General features: G+C 38.2%; 1 protein-coding gene across 1 annotated transcript; it reads right to left on the bottom strand.

Moving 5' to 3' along the window:
• Positions 1-684: 684 nt before the first annotated feature.
• On the bottom strand, positions 685-13087 carry oprd1a (opioid receptor, delta 1a). Its single transcript, XM_007558389.2, has 3 exons — positions 12620-13087; positions 6161-6516; positions 685-4813 (listed from the first exon to the last, which is right to left on the bottom strand). Exons 1-3 carry the CDS (start codon positions 12856-12858, stop codon positions 4284-4286), a joined length of 1125 nt encoding a protein of 374 aa, XP_007558451.1. The 5' UTR covers positions 12859-13087; the 3' UTR covers positions 685-4283.
• Between the last annotated feature and the right edge of the window lie 961 nt (positions 13088-14048).

Genomic DNA, 14048 nt, shown 5'->3' with positions numbered 1-14048 from the left:
TTTTGGAATTGGAGAGGAGGCACCAAGTCTTTATCTTTCCTGGGTAACCTAAGTGGCTTCTGGCAACTACAGGAACACGGCAGTTAGTTGTGCTGGTACCATTGATTTTTGAAACTATTTTAAAACAGAAACTAAAAGCAGTCCACTCACATTCGGTAAAAGAATCATTTGGGTTTTTCTTGAGGTGGCGGAGAAAGAGTCACACAGCTGAATATCAATTCACTAGTTGACTCTGAAAATGAGGAAGATGAAAGCACACAGGAAAATCTAAAGACAGGAGATCAAGTTCCAAGAGACAGCTCAAAGCAGAAAGGATTTATGGATTCACCAGCAAATGTATTGCTTTAGATGACCAACTTAAAGTCATTAAGTTTCTATCACTGTTTGATGCTTCTGTGGTACATCCTGCTCTGGACTCTGCATCACTTCAGTCTACTTACAATTTAAGTCCCTCAGATCGTTATGGGGATAGAAAAAAAAAACAAAAAAAACAGCTGAATGACAAAAGAATGTCATACTGGTTTTCTTCAAATAGCACCTTCCAGAAAACAGAGAAGCATTGTTTTCTAAATCTAGCTGAAGTGGTTCTGATACTAAAGACATAAGACATAATTTTTTCTTTTTTTTTTATTATTTAACTTTATTTTTCAGGACAGAAATCCACTGGGATTGTTCATCTTTTTCTCCAGGACGTCCTGGTCAGGATAAAACCAGATGAAAACAAACCATTACAACTACAACATAACACCAACACCAACAATGTCATCAAGCTAAGTTATTTACAGCAACAAAGTATCAAGCAATAAAACAAAAATGGCAATTAGTAACATATAAATTTTAAAAAATACAGCACTGAAGCTTTACTTAAACAAGATATGAGTGAAATCTGACTGTCAGATTTTGTCTAAAACTAGAAGAAAAATAGGAGCTGCACATTTTTCCATCTTGATGAGTCAAAATAGGACAAACTCATCCTTCCTGACACAGAGGAACCGCCTTAAACCACATCCATCTACAAGTCGAGTTAGTACAGCACATTTCAGAACCAGGCAGGTCAAAGTGCTTTACATCATAAAATATAACACAGAAAACAATTATGAAACAAACAGTGAGCATTACTTTTTGTCAAATCCTATCATCAAGAAAATATACATCAAATATACTGATCAGTGTTCCAGTTATTATTAACCAAAGGCAAAGAGATGGACTGTGTGTTTTGGAGCTCAGCGAACTTGGAGTAAATAAATGTTGGGAAGTTTCCTAAACTTACTTTATATTTGAAAATACATCAGAACTTCATTCTATGAATACAGAGTGAGGAAATGAGGTAAGTGGGTCGATACACCTACTTAGGTGGCAAGATAAGAAACAGTGGTGTGTCAGCTTTCAGTAGGCGGGTCACTCACAAAGATCGATGAAATCAATATCAAGTCGTGTCTGTATTGGATTGATACGAGTGTCTTAGTTTCAGATTCCCTCTTGAATTTTTTATTTATTTTTGTGCTGTGGTTTCTTAACTCTATCTCAAAAAAGATTTGTTTGATTTGCTCTCTAATTATCTTTTTTTTTCCATTTTATATATTTTTTGGTTTTCCCTTGTTTCTGTTTATCATGTTAATGTGTCATTAAAATATAAAACTTAACCAAATTCTCTCCTATGTCTGAGCAAAACATAGGAGAAACTTCTGGTACCTAAATTGTGAAAGGTTTGATGCATTATCAAACGTAAATCAAAAAATATTACTATCAGGATCGGTATTGGCCCTGTATTTACCTGGTACTGAATTGATTCTACAATATTTAGTACAACACACCTCTGGTTTTCAGATATGCCCATTCTTTCTGTGTCCTTTAACAGAAGGAGCTGCAGTTACTGGCTAAAAGAACAGTGTGAGTTTAATTACCTCTGGCCAACTGGATAGAGAGAATGGCAAGAAGAGTCAGAGATGAAGGAAAGGTTTCTATTAGCTGTGGTTCCATTACAAATGTGAGAAAAACTTTTTAAATTTTCCGCTAATGTCGAAGAAATACAATTCCACAATTGCATTGTTTCCATTAAATAAGAACCAATGTAAATCCCATGTAAATAAGTCATTAATAAAACATGTCTTATTCGTTATTTGTGCCAGTGGCAACATCAAGTTGTTGATCATGTGACTCGTGTTTCCATTGCACTTTTGATACAGCCAGAAAAACCACCTCATCCTAGCACCAACTCTTTTTATGGAAAAACAATGGGGTTTTTCCAAATTGGTACGTTTCCATTAAGCAAATTAATTTTCAAAATGTCAAATTGCGCAATTATATGGTTAATAGAAACGCAGCTACTGGAAGTGACCAGGCTGAGATTTATGTATTAGAAAGACAGCTTAGGTTGGGAAGCCAGAGAGGCTATGATGGTTAGGAGAGGACAGATAAGGACATATGATTTAGAATTTGGAGCTAGGCTACAGGAGGAGAGGAAGGTTACAGAGAAAACAAGGCTCATGAATGTAGTGAATAACATCATTGAGGACAGAGTGAAATGAATGCAAATGATTCAGTCCATTGATCCCTTCAGGAAGCATCCAAAAGAAGAAGAAAGTGCATCATGTTTGGCACCGTTAGCCTAAAAAAACATCTGCTGGAAACTGAATATCTGTATCCATGATGTAGAGAACATTACCTTCTTTCTTGAAGGTATTTGAATTTGTAAAGGTTATGCGCTTTGAGAGACATTCACACACCCGACAAAGGCAGCAATGGTCATAGAATGAACAGCTATACACGCTACAGCACACGATACGGTAACACCAGGAAACAAATCACATGCTGTACATTTACATCTCATGTTGTTTACAGAGCATGTATTATTTATTGTCTCCATCTTGGAGCCAGTGAGAAAGTCCAACACAGTTTCTTAGGCCGTTTTTACACATGAAGTCTTTTCACTTGGATTCTCGTATTTTTCTGCGTGAAATAAACGGACAGCAGCAGAATCTAAATATTCAGAGGGAAGAAAGCAGAACCAATCACAAAGCACCTCAGCGTTTCTCTTAAAGTAACTTAAGATTAAATTGTTTTAATGCAAAAGTTTACATAATCTACAATGTGGTAATGGCTCCACCTTTTCTTAAGTTAATTACAGACCCTGAAATTAACTCTATTAAAAATAATTTTACTGAGTCCCACCACTAGTTTTAATGCAACACAAAGTGAAAATGGTGAAAAGTGAAAGTAGTGTTAACACTTTTGTTCAGATGTGTTTATTGTCTCCCAATCACCTCACTCTGTTGTCATAATTTAAACTCTGAACTTGTAGGAAAACCCACGTTTGACCTGGGCTTGATTTCTTTTACAAAAAGTTGTGTAAAGCATGTCCGCTCAGCTGAAGTCATCATCCATCACCTCCGTCTCTGTTTCCAGGACTGCTGGCTCTGGTCTGATTCCTGTTGGTTGAGGAAGCTTAATTTGCCAGAGTGAGTCATTGCTTCAGAGAGCACCGCGCAACTTTTCACAAGTGTCCAACAGGGCGAGACAGACGCCAGAGTTTCTTTTTCTAATTATTGTCGTGGAGTAAACTTGAACAAAATATCACTGGCAGTCTCTGAAGTATTAGTCTGCAGGCATTAAGTCATCGTCGTGGTTGAGGCAGCCAGTGGTGGTCTCCAATGGACAGCTGAGTACCAACAAATTTTGATCCCAAAGTGGGTCTACAGACATCCAGACACAGAAGTTCTGTGATAGGTATCCTTCCATCTAATTCGAAATTGATTGTACTTCTAAATATTTAGCAAGAAACACTTTAAAATCCTCTAATCACTCATTCTAGTGCAGCGCAGTTCGTTGTGGCCTCCTTTTGATCAAATCTGTTCAAGCAGAGGACTCTTCCACCGAGCCGTCGTTGGTTTGGTGTGTCATATATTCCTAGCTTTGTTAATGTAAAAAAAAAACAAAAAAAACACTGAAGCTGTTTTTTCCTGATGTGCCAAAGCAATCACTGAAATCCTTCAAAGTGTACCAGCTGCTGCTGTTTTCTTCAACTCTTCTACCGTCTCACTCTGAGCTAAAAACTAAGAACATTCTGTTTCATGATCTTGCCGTAGGATGATGGGCTTTGGACAATCTGTCAAAGTCAGACACTGTTTTTGATAATGAGCTCAGAGATTCCTGCTTATTTTACCCCAGTACTTTACCCTCACTGGGCATCAAAACTCTGTGGTGGAGATCAGTGTGTCCTGTGACTGTGGATCTTGATGGATTGTGCTCATGTTGGAGTTAAGCGGGACCCTCTCCTCAGCTAGTCATGCAGGCTTCCTTCCTGCCTCGGTCTGAGCACAGACAGACACCGGCTCCCGGGTTGTGTTGCGGGCGCTAGTCACACTGGTCTGCTCCATGCGGGTCCGACAGGGCAGGCAGAAATCCCTGAAGCAACGCTTGAAATTTTCATCCAAAAAGGCGTAGAGGACAGGATTGAGACTGCTGTTGGTGTAGCCCAAGGCGATGGACAAGTGCCAGCTGGCTATGACAAAAGGATTCCTGGTGTCGATCTCCACCATCGTCCTCACGATGATAAAGATCTGGATGGGGGTCCAGCAGATGATGAAGGCCGCCACCACCACCAGGACCATGCGGGTGATTCGCCGCATGTTGCGGTCTTTCTCCTTGGAGCCAGAGAGCAGACGGACACTCCTCAGACGCAGGATCATCAGGCCGTAGCAAACAGTGATGACCATCACAGGGACCACAAAGGCGAAGATGAAAACACAGATCTTAGTCACGGTGTCCCAGTACCAGTCAGGGTCAGGAAATTTCAACATGCATGTAATGTTACCTGAAAGAGAACAGGGAAAAAAACTATTTGATGGACTTAAAGCTTAGCTAAAGGATTACAAGCATTATCATCTCCTTTAGGCTCGATACAACTTTTTCACTTCCGATACGATGCTGAGATTTGAGTATCGGCTGATACCGATATTGACCTGATGCTGAGATTTGAGTATCGGCTGATACCGATATTGACCTGATACCGTATCAGCATGAATCATACATACTGTTATTTCTTATTTTGTAGTGTAGAATGTTAGAAAAGGCTTGGTCAAGTGATATTGCTCTTAAAAACTATTAACAGCAATAGGGATGAGAACGACTGAGCCATTTATTATTAACCAGTGGGTCTGCCATACAAACACTGCCATAAAGGAATGCTGAAGAAGAGGATTCCTATAAAATAAACTTAAATCACATATTTTAAATGCAGGCTGATATAATTCGACTGTTTATCATTTTTTGGCTGATCCCAAACTGATATTAGTATCGGATCAGGACACCACTGTGTAATACTGCTGCAGGTTATTTTCATAATGCGAACTGAGAACAATAATTGTCTCAAATCATTTCATATGACAGTTGTGTTTCCAATTTTATGTTATCAACCTCAGTCCAATTAGATCCATTGCAGTCAGAATCAGCTACAGCAGTTCGTTTCACACTGCACTGTGTCAAACAAACTAAACCCCTAAAAAACTGTTCCTCTATTCACCTGTGGTGGCACTGCACCAATAACTACTGAAAACGTCTGAAGAAGAAGATAAGAGCACGACTTACTTCTTCATGAATAAATAAACTAAAATGGAGTGGGGTCAGATTTTGGTAGCTTGAGGCTTACATACATTAACAACTTATTGTATATAAGCCATTGCTTACATAGCAAGTAGTGGTAGATGTTGACTTTTGTTTTGATTGTATTTACCCAGAATGCTGTGAGCTATAGTCCACTTCCTGCTTTTATAGCGGTCTCTGGTCCACTAGGCATTCACATATGCATTTGAACCGCACCAGAGTTCGATTCTTCCAAAGCGAGACCTAAGCTTCGAGGTGGACCAGAGTTCGCCTTTTTAGTTTGCATCAGAGTTTGATTGTGCAGTCACACCTCCCCAAACGTTTGTTTGCCTAGAACTGGACATTCTAGGCAAATAAACTGAAGCTTGACTAACGTGGACTGAACAGAGCTGGTGTGGATGCAGCCCTAAATATATTTATTAGTACCACTATTCACATCAGCTTAAGTAACTCCAGTGCAACTATCAGAAAATAAATGACCATTAAAAATAATAATAACTAATGCTTCAAGAAACCTAAAATGTCATAAACCTCATAGTGAAAGAGACTGTTTCCTTACCAGCCTCTGTCACTCTGGTCACAGCCATAACCATAATCGGCACCCCAATCGCGGACGACAGGACCCATATCAAGACGTTGATCATCTTAGCCTTGACCGGTGTCCGAAAGCCCAACGCCTTGACGGGATGGCACACAGCGATGTAGCGGTCCACACTCATCATAGTGAGGGTGAAGATACTGGTGAACATGTTGTAGTAGTCAATGGCGATGATGAGCTTGCACAGAGCCTGTCCAAAGGGCCAGGTGTTCATGAGGTACTTTGCGCTCTGGAAAGGCAGCGTACTGGTGGCCAGGGCATCGGCCAGGGCCAGGTTAAAGATGTAGATGTTTGTGGCTGTCTTCATCTTGGTGTATCTGGTAGGAATAAAAATGCATACAAGACAAGTAGAAGAGTTAAAAATCAAGCAGCAATATTTGGAGTAGTTGGTTATGGAGTGTAGGATAAACACTGAGGGACAGTTTGGGAGGATCAATCACTGTACAGCATCTTTTGATGTGTTTAAAATTATAAATATATTTATCCTCTGTGCTCACCTCTTTTATTTGTCAAACAATTTACAAGTAATCAGAAATGGAGAGCTTTTTTAGGTGCAAAATATTGGATTTTGAGCTTTAAAAAACATGTTTAGACAAACACACTGCAATCTGGATGAAGGGACAGGAGGAATAGTCAAATCAAATTTAAGAAAGGTCACACCGATTCTCTGGGTTTTCTCAAGTTTTCATACTGAAATTTCAGTAACATGTGGAATGACACTTTATGAATTATGCGATAATATCAACTTACTAGAAATAATACAAATTCAGCACTGTCTATTCAGAAGCTTACCTGTTTGAAAGTATTCATTTAGCACCTGAAGTTAAGCTTGTTCTGCCTGGGAAAAGGAAAAGGGAAAATACCTTTTGTCTTGTCCTCATAAAAGTCCCTTTGCTGTTGTTAGGTAATCTCATTTCCTTACTGTGGATGCCCACTGAATTGACTTCAAACGGAGGCCACTTAATTCTGAACTTCATGAGCAATCGACTTAATTTTCTTCTAACAAGTGTGGTATCAGGAATGTGGAGGACAGAACACCTCCAAGGAGTTTTGTGCTGCAGACTTAACCTGCATTTAGAGCAGACCATCCCCAGAGATGTCAGTGTGAGCCTTTCCACAAGCAATCAGACCAAGGGCTCTCAACAGCACCACCGCCCAAAGCCCAATCCACACTGACGTGAGGATCCATGCAGATCTGCTATAAATAGTGCTTTTACGCATTTCAGAGTTTTGAAATGGCATCTGAGTGAAGGCCAGAATCCAAAATTCATGAGGCTTCGCTTATTTACATGCAGTCTGGGGAAAACGACTTACAAATGGATGTTTTTTTTATTTTATTTTTTATAAAAAAAAGCTTCTGATTTGAATTAGCTCAGATTAAAATGTCCCTCACATCTAATGGTTTATTATTCTGGATCTTTTCCATTCTGTGTGTTTTTCTGAGCGAACCACTCCAGACGTCTCAGGCCGTTGTGTTACCTATAAAAATGTTCATATTTCTGATCTCAGTAGCTTCAGGTCGGATTTTATTGGAGTCGTACATTCTCAGAGGTGATTTAACAGACTGCTTGTTGCATAAATACCAGATCTCTTATCTGCAGTGGTTACATAACCTCACTGATGCGTTAGGCAAATAAGACATTTATCTATAATGAAGGTCAAGTGCTTAATGGGATAGTTCAGAAATTTTGCACCAAGGTTCAGTTAGAAGCTTTTAAGCAGAAAATATATTCCTAGCTGGTTGATAATTGGTGTTTTTAACATCTTAGAAGGACAAAGTTACTGAAGCACCAATTAATCTGGGAGTAAAGTCACACCTGACTGCATGAGAAAAGCAGTGGCATTTAGTAATTATGGTGGAGCTAACCAGCTAATTGCTATTCGTTCAAACACTTACAACACATGTCCACAAATACAGCATTACGCACCAGACCAAGGTAAAAACTCTCAAAGGTGCTAACAAATACTTCATACCTGCAATTCTCACCAGGTTGTATAAAAATGGCAGCCAAATTGGATCCGGGGTTTGTTTTTGTTTGTTGAAGTGGGAACATAAAAAAAAAAAAATCTTACCGACAAATACAAATAAAAGTAAAAATGATGCGGAAAAATAACACCTGCCTGAATCTAAGCTGAGAGCTCAGAAGCCAACAGCAGCCGTTGTATTTTTAGTTCCCCTTTTTACTTTGACAACCTCATTTTACTTAGTTCATCTGTCTATGCCTATTTAATGTTGGGTTCCGTTTTACAGGATAAACCTGACAACTTCCAACTTTCCTCTGCAGAAAAAAAAATCTAACTCTTGTGCAAAGCTAGTCCATGAAAAGTTTCTTGGGGAAGAAAGAGTTGCTGTGCTTTGCAAAGACAGGAACCTTGAGCACTTCATGACTTTGTCCTTTTCTAGTGTCTCGCTTTAAACTGTCATTATGGACAAAATAATAATCCAATATCTCAAACCAGCAGCCAATCAGTTAACCGCACATCTCTGCATTCTTTTCATGCTCTGTTTTTATTTTCTGTAAGGCTCTTTGTGTTGCTTTCATTGTGTAAAGTAGAACTAAAGGCTAATGGATTAATACACTGACATGTCCTCTCATGTGATTTTCACATGAAATTCATTGGATTTGTTTTTTCCTGTAAAGTAATTCTGTGACCTGCAGTGGCTCTTAGAGAGGAGAGCTTTCACTGCACGGACAGAACGGCTGGACGACTGGGATCCTGTCGGGTAGAAAGACCCGGTGGAGAGGAAAACCACTTCAATGTGGCTGGAATGAAGTTTTTCCTTTCTTTGTTTATACTGAAGAAAATTCAGGCACAAGGTTTCATTTGAACTATTTCAGCCTTTACTTTATAACAAACCTTCACTCTTCTCTTCTGTATCAGCTAATTATTAAATATTCCTTGTCATGACTCATATCTTTTCAGGCATCATTAATATACATTTTCATGACAGTACTTTTGCACTGTGTAGCAGATTGATTGATGATAATTATAATGTGGCAGCATGCATTGCACCAGTCTTCATAAATTTACATAAAACGTCTTTTTTTGTCCAGTAAAAGAGTCAAACTGTTAACAGTTTTTGATTTTAACAGTTTTGAGGATTTAATCAGTATTCCAGAACAGTTGTCATATAAATATTGTGTAGACTGGCCAGTTATTACAGATTAAAATATTAAAAAGTTTTAGATTTTTCTTGGTTTAATTTTTTCCTAATAGCACTTAGTTTTCTAAAGGGCTTCAAAAAATGAATAAAAAAGTTCAATTTGAGTAATTGTGGTTTATCATCAAGTCTTTCTGACTCGAAAATTAAGTTTCTTTTATTTCTACTTTGAACAGCCCATCAAAAAAGGATTATTTTCAAGGCTTTTCATTTGTTTTATTTATTTGTTGATTTTATTTTGGCGGTGTGGGGGGCTTTGAATTTGAAAGTAATAATAATTTTCTACTTTTTTTGGAATGTTTTTATAATCTAGAAAACCTAATGAAAAAGCACAATTGCTCCAATTTAGTAAATATTCATTTGTTTATTTAATGTTCCTTTAGAAAAAAAACAAGCAAATAAAAAAAGTATTTTATTCTATAATTATAGTTTCATCTCTTTCCTATAATAATGACCTAAGTCATGTTTGCCAAGTAATTTTGGCAAAAGAAAAACAAACAAACAAAAAATAATCACCACCTCTTTATGGCCCAAAAAATACATTTTACAAAAAATGACAGGCCATTTTCTTTTGGAAGGTGATCATTTTCTTTTGTTGCAGAGAATTTCCAAGGCCACAAGAGAAAAAAATGGGTCAGACTTAGGAAATGGTTCTGCATAAAAAAATATCCCCTCACATTTTAGGGCTTTTGTACTCAGGAACTAATTTTATTTTGACTAGAATGATCAAAATCAAACAGTAATAATTACTGTATTTGACCTGTTTACTCTGCCTGACAAATCAGATCTCAGAAGGAATTTGTTCATAATTTATAGGCAAGGAGATAAATAGGTATGAAAACTATCATGTCTGAGATTAAGGATCCATCAGTCCTGACCAGGATCAGGTTGTTTTCTATAAAATAAACTTCATTAGCATGTTTTGACATGGTGCCTGAAGCCTCTAACCTACATAATTTATTACCATCATGTCCCTCCATTGGTCCTCCTGTTGTGTTTTTTTTTCACACACAATTTTCACTCAGACCTCAGAAAAATGGAAAATAATTTTATACATTTGAATTTTCAGAAATGCTTTCCCGTTTTTTTGTTTTGGTTTTGTTTGTTTTTTCCTTCCACATTTCCTCTTCTGATCTTGGCTTCTGTTTCTTTTCCAATAAAATGCCACCAGCAGCTGATGTGACAGTTTGTTTCTGCTGCCAGGTCCTGCTGCTTCGCCTCCTGTTTGGCTGTCCACTGAGACCGCGGTGTTAGAAAATAAATCTGCCCGCTCTTCTGATGCACTGGCAGGATCAGCCAATCAGAGCAGGCTGACCAACAGGAGCCTGTTGAAGCTGAAGCTGAAGCTGAAGCCTGTTTCTAAACAGCATCTTCAGAGAGTCACGTTTTATGATCTTTTCATAAGAGAGTGTATTGCAGTGTATTATCAATGTTTCAATAAATTCCAATTAATGACCTTAAGTAAACAAAACTGTGTCAGTATTATTGGAAACTTTATGTTTACAATTTCAACTGTTTAATGAGAGCATAAATAAATATTGGTACATTCAAAGATATGATTAAATGTAGTTACTTCGTTCAGTTTATTAATATAAATTCCACTTTTTTCAGTATGTGGCATCCTGAAGAAAATTTGTTCTAATGTTTTTCAAGAACAGTATTTGTGTCTGTGCTGCTATGATTGCTTTCTATACAGAAGGAATTGTTTTTCAGCTAAATCTTTTTTTATTTTTATCATTATGATACAGCAAATATCACGGTACATCTCTTTGTGCTCATGGCCCACCCTGGGTGGTGGTAAGAATATGTGAATATATATGAAATCACTTGTTCATGATGAAGAGAGTTCATCCAGAAACAATAGAATCCAATGCATGCACACAAATACTCATCATGATGTAATAAAGCACGATTAAATTCATGAACATTTCTTTTCACTTCCTGCTCAAACCCAATCCAACCAATAGGCTGCTGAGGTCAGAGTGGCAGGTTCTGCTGAGCAACTTCTAATACTAAAGCATTTTTCTCACATTGAAAAGGTTTTATTTTTAGCTTCTTTTTTTATTTTATTTTATTGTAAGATAAATATATATTTTTTTTACTTTCATCTTGACATTAGGTAAATAAATCAATTATTTAATAGTCTGGAATTTTCTGTTTCCCTGGGTTGTGACTGTAATGGGACACAAACACCTTCTGTGAGCCACTGATCAGTAGGACTCGTGTTCATCCTGCCTACAGACGCAGTGAGCAGAGGAAGGTCATAGCACACTGTTAAGGAAATGCAGCAAAGAGATGATTGTTGGGGGTCACCACGTTACCATAACAACCGGCAGAGACTGTCTAAAATGCCAACTGGGTGTGAGAAAAAAATGATACAAAAAAAATAAATCTGGCATTTCTGTTCCACCTTATGCAAAAAATGTAATCATGAGGAAGTTATGAAACTCTACTGAGAGTTTGACCAGCGCTGTCCATTGTGGTCAGATGAGATGAAGAGATTTTCAGTCACAAACACTCTGGTTACGTTCAGCATAAATCAGAGGACCATATCTTGTAAATCTCCTCATGCTGTTATGTTTGTTACTGCAAATTAATGATTGGATCTGCTGAGTTTCCTTAGATGGAAACGCTTTAATCAACTTTGAATAATTCCATCAGTTGTAAAGTATGTCTGATTTAATTAAAATGATTATTTTCATTAAGTGCCTTGAGATGACATTTGGAGCTATTTAAGTAAACTGAACTGAATTGAACATTATGCTGTGGGTCAAAGTCCTCTCCAAAGAGTCCTGAGGATGCAATTACCTTATACTGGAATATTTTAAATAAAACTATGGTGAACTCTTCCAGTTACATGAAAATGAGCCATAATTGGGTATTTTAACAAGCTGATTTAATACATATGGCTACTTTAACACAAGGTTCATCAGACTCAAAATGAACATTCTTTCATCATCATTAAAGACCTTATTCCTGCAGAAAAGATGAGAGAGACTGGAGAGATCTGTCTGAGGGCTCCGGCCACAGCAGAGCAGTTTAATGAGACACTAGAGGTTTTCAACGACTACTGGGATTTTGTCTAATTAATAAATTGGAAAAGCTGGATCTTTTCTGACTTAAAATAAAAAGTCCCCCATTTTTAAGTGAGTACTTGTCATCTCACTTAAAGTCACTTTTTAGTTTATAAAATCCAAATTAAACCTATTTTATTGCACACACACGCGTGAGCGCGCGCACTCACCGCTCATACTTACCTGACCACTCCGTACATGACGAGCACGTTGCCCAGCAGTCCCACGACGCAAATGACCGAGTAGAGAGCCGTGATGGACACGGCGATGACCATCCCCCCGGCGCCCCTCACCGGGCTCCCGGGCTCCGTGGCGTTCAGCTCGGCCAGCTCCTCCGGGAAGGTGACGTTAAAGGGGATGACGGAGTACAGGTCGGACAGGGAGAGCTGCGCTGCGGCTCCGGGGACCGTGTAGGGCTCCATGTCCGCCTCACCGAGTCAAACTGGCTCACTGCTAACTGTCGGGATCTAACGCCACAAATGATTGAATCAAAGAACAGAAAAGAACAGAAAAGAAGCAGAAATTAAAAGATAGTTTTTTCCCCTCCTCTCCCTCTAAAATCCAGGAGGAACAGAAAGATGTGTCCTCGAGGCAGCGGTGTGTTTGTGCGCGCGCTGCGCTCCTCCTTTATGGTCCGCCCTTCAGCGCGTGCAGTCAGCAGCTTCTGGTGAAGTTTGGGACAAAGATGAGGAGATATGGATTCTATTTGTTCTCCAGACATTGTTCCCTACTACATCATTCATTCATCCATCCATCATCCATCCATCCAGCCATACATACATGGATGAAACCTAAAAATGCGTGGATTTTTAGGTTTCATATGTAAGCCTTTCTACCATAAACATGTAATATTTGTTTTAAATATATTTATTTACTTATTAATAATTTATTTATTTATTTTCATTTTAAACTTTAAATAAACTCATCGCTCAGTTGGAGCGTGTCCAGTCCAGGCGTCTGCAACCTGCAAGTGGCTCTTTGGACCTTCAGCAGTGGCTCTGTCTAAAAATGATTTCAAAAGAATCAACTAATGTTTCAAATATAAATTTATTAAGAAATGCTTTTATCACTGGCACTAAAGTAATATTACTTTAGTTATATTTTTGTGTCATTAAGCTGGAAATCATTTATTTTGTTTTTTTTTCATTTTCATTTTCCACAAATGTAAACATCCCACACAGAGGGAAGCATATCTGTTTTTCTTTTCTGCATATGTTTCATGTTTTTTCTTTATTTTAAACCTCAAAACAGCAATAAAATGAAGCTCCTTAGAAATGTCAAATTTTCTGAAGTTTGTCAACTTCAAAAATTTGAAATTTGTCTCTTTTGTTTTTTAAAGCTCTTGTACCATTTGCAGCTGTAAACGCGTCTTATTTAGCTGGGCTAGCTGCCATGTGGCTCCTGGGGTTTGTACAAGCAGCTGAACTCTGATCTGGCCTTAATGTCTGTGAAACAACAAAGAAAAGACAAACCTTAGCTACGTCTTCAATGTTCAGGGTAACATCTATCATCATATGAGGGTATAACTTCACCTCGAACTGCTCTGCCTGGTGCCAGGAGGCTGGAGCAGCTCTGTTATGCTAATTCTGAATTATTCTTTTTGTGGACTTCG

This window comes from Poecilia formosa, unplaced genomic scaffold, assembly GCF_000485575.1.
Source record: "Poecilia formosa unplaced genomic scaffold, Poecilia_formosa-5.1.2 Scaffold96, whole genome shotgun sequence".
In the NCBI taxonomy this organism is placed as follows: domain Eukaryota; kingdom Metazoa; phylum Chordata; class Actinopteri; order Cyprinodontiformes; family Poeciliidae; genus Poecilia; species Poecilia formosa.
This window is presented reverse-complemented; position numbering and strand designations above follow the sequence as displayed.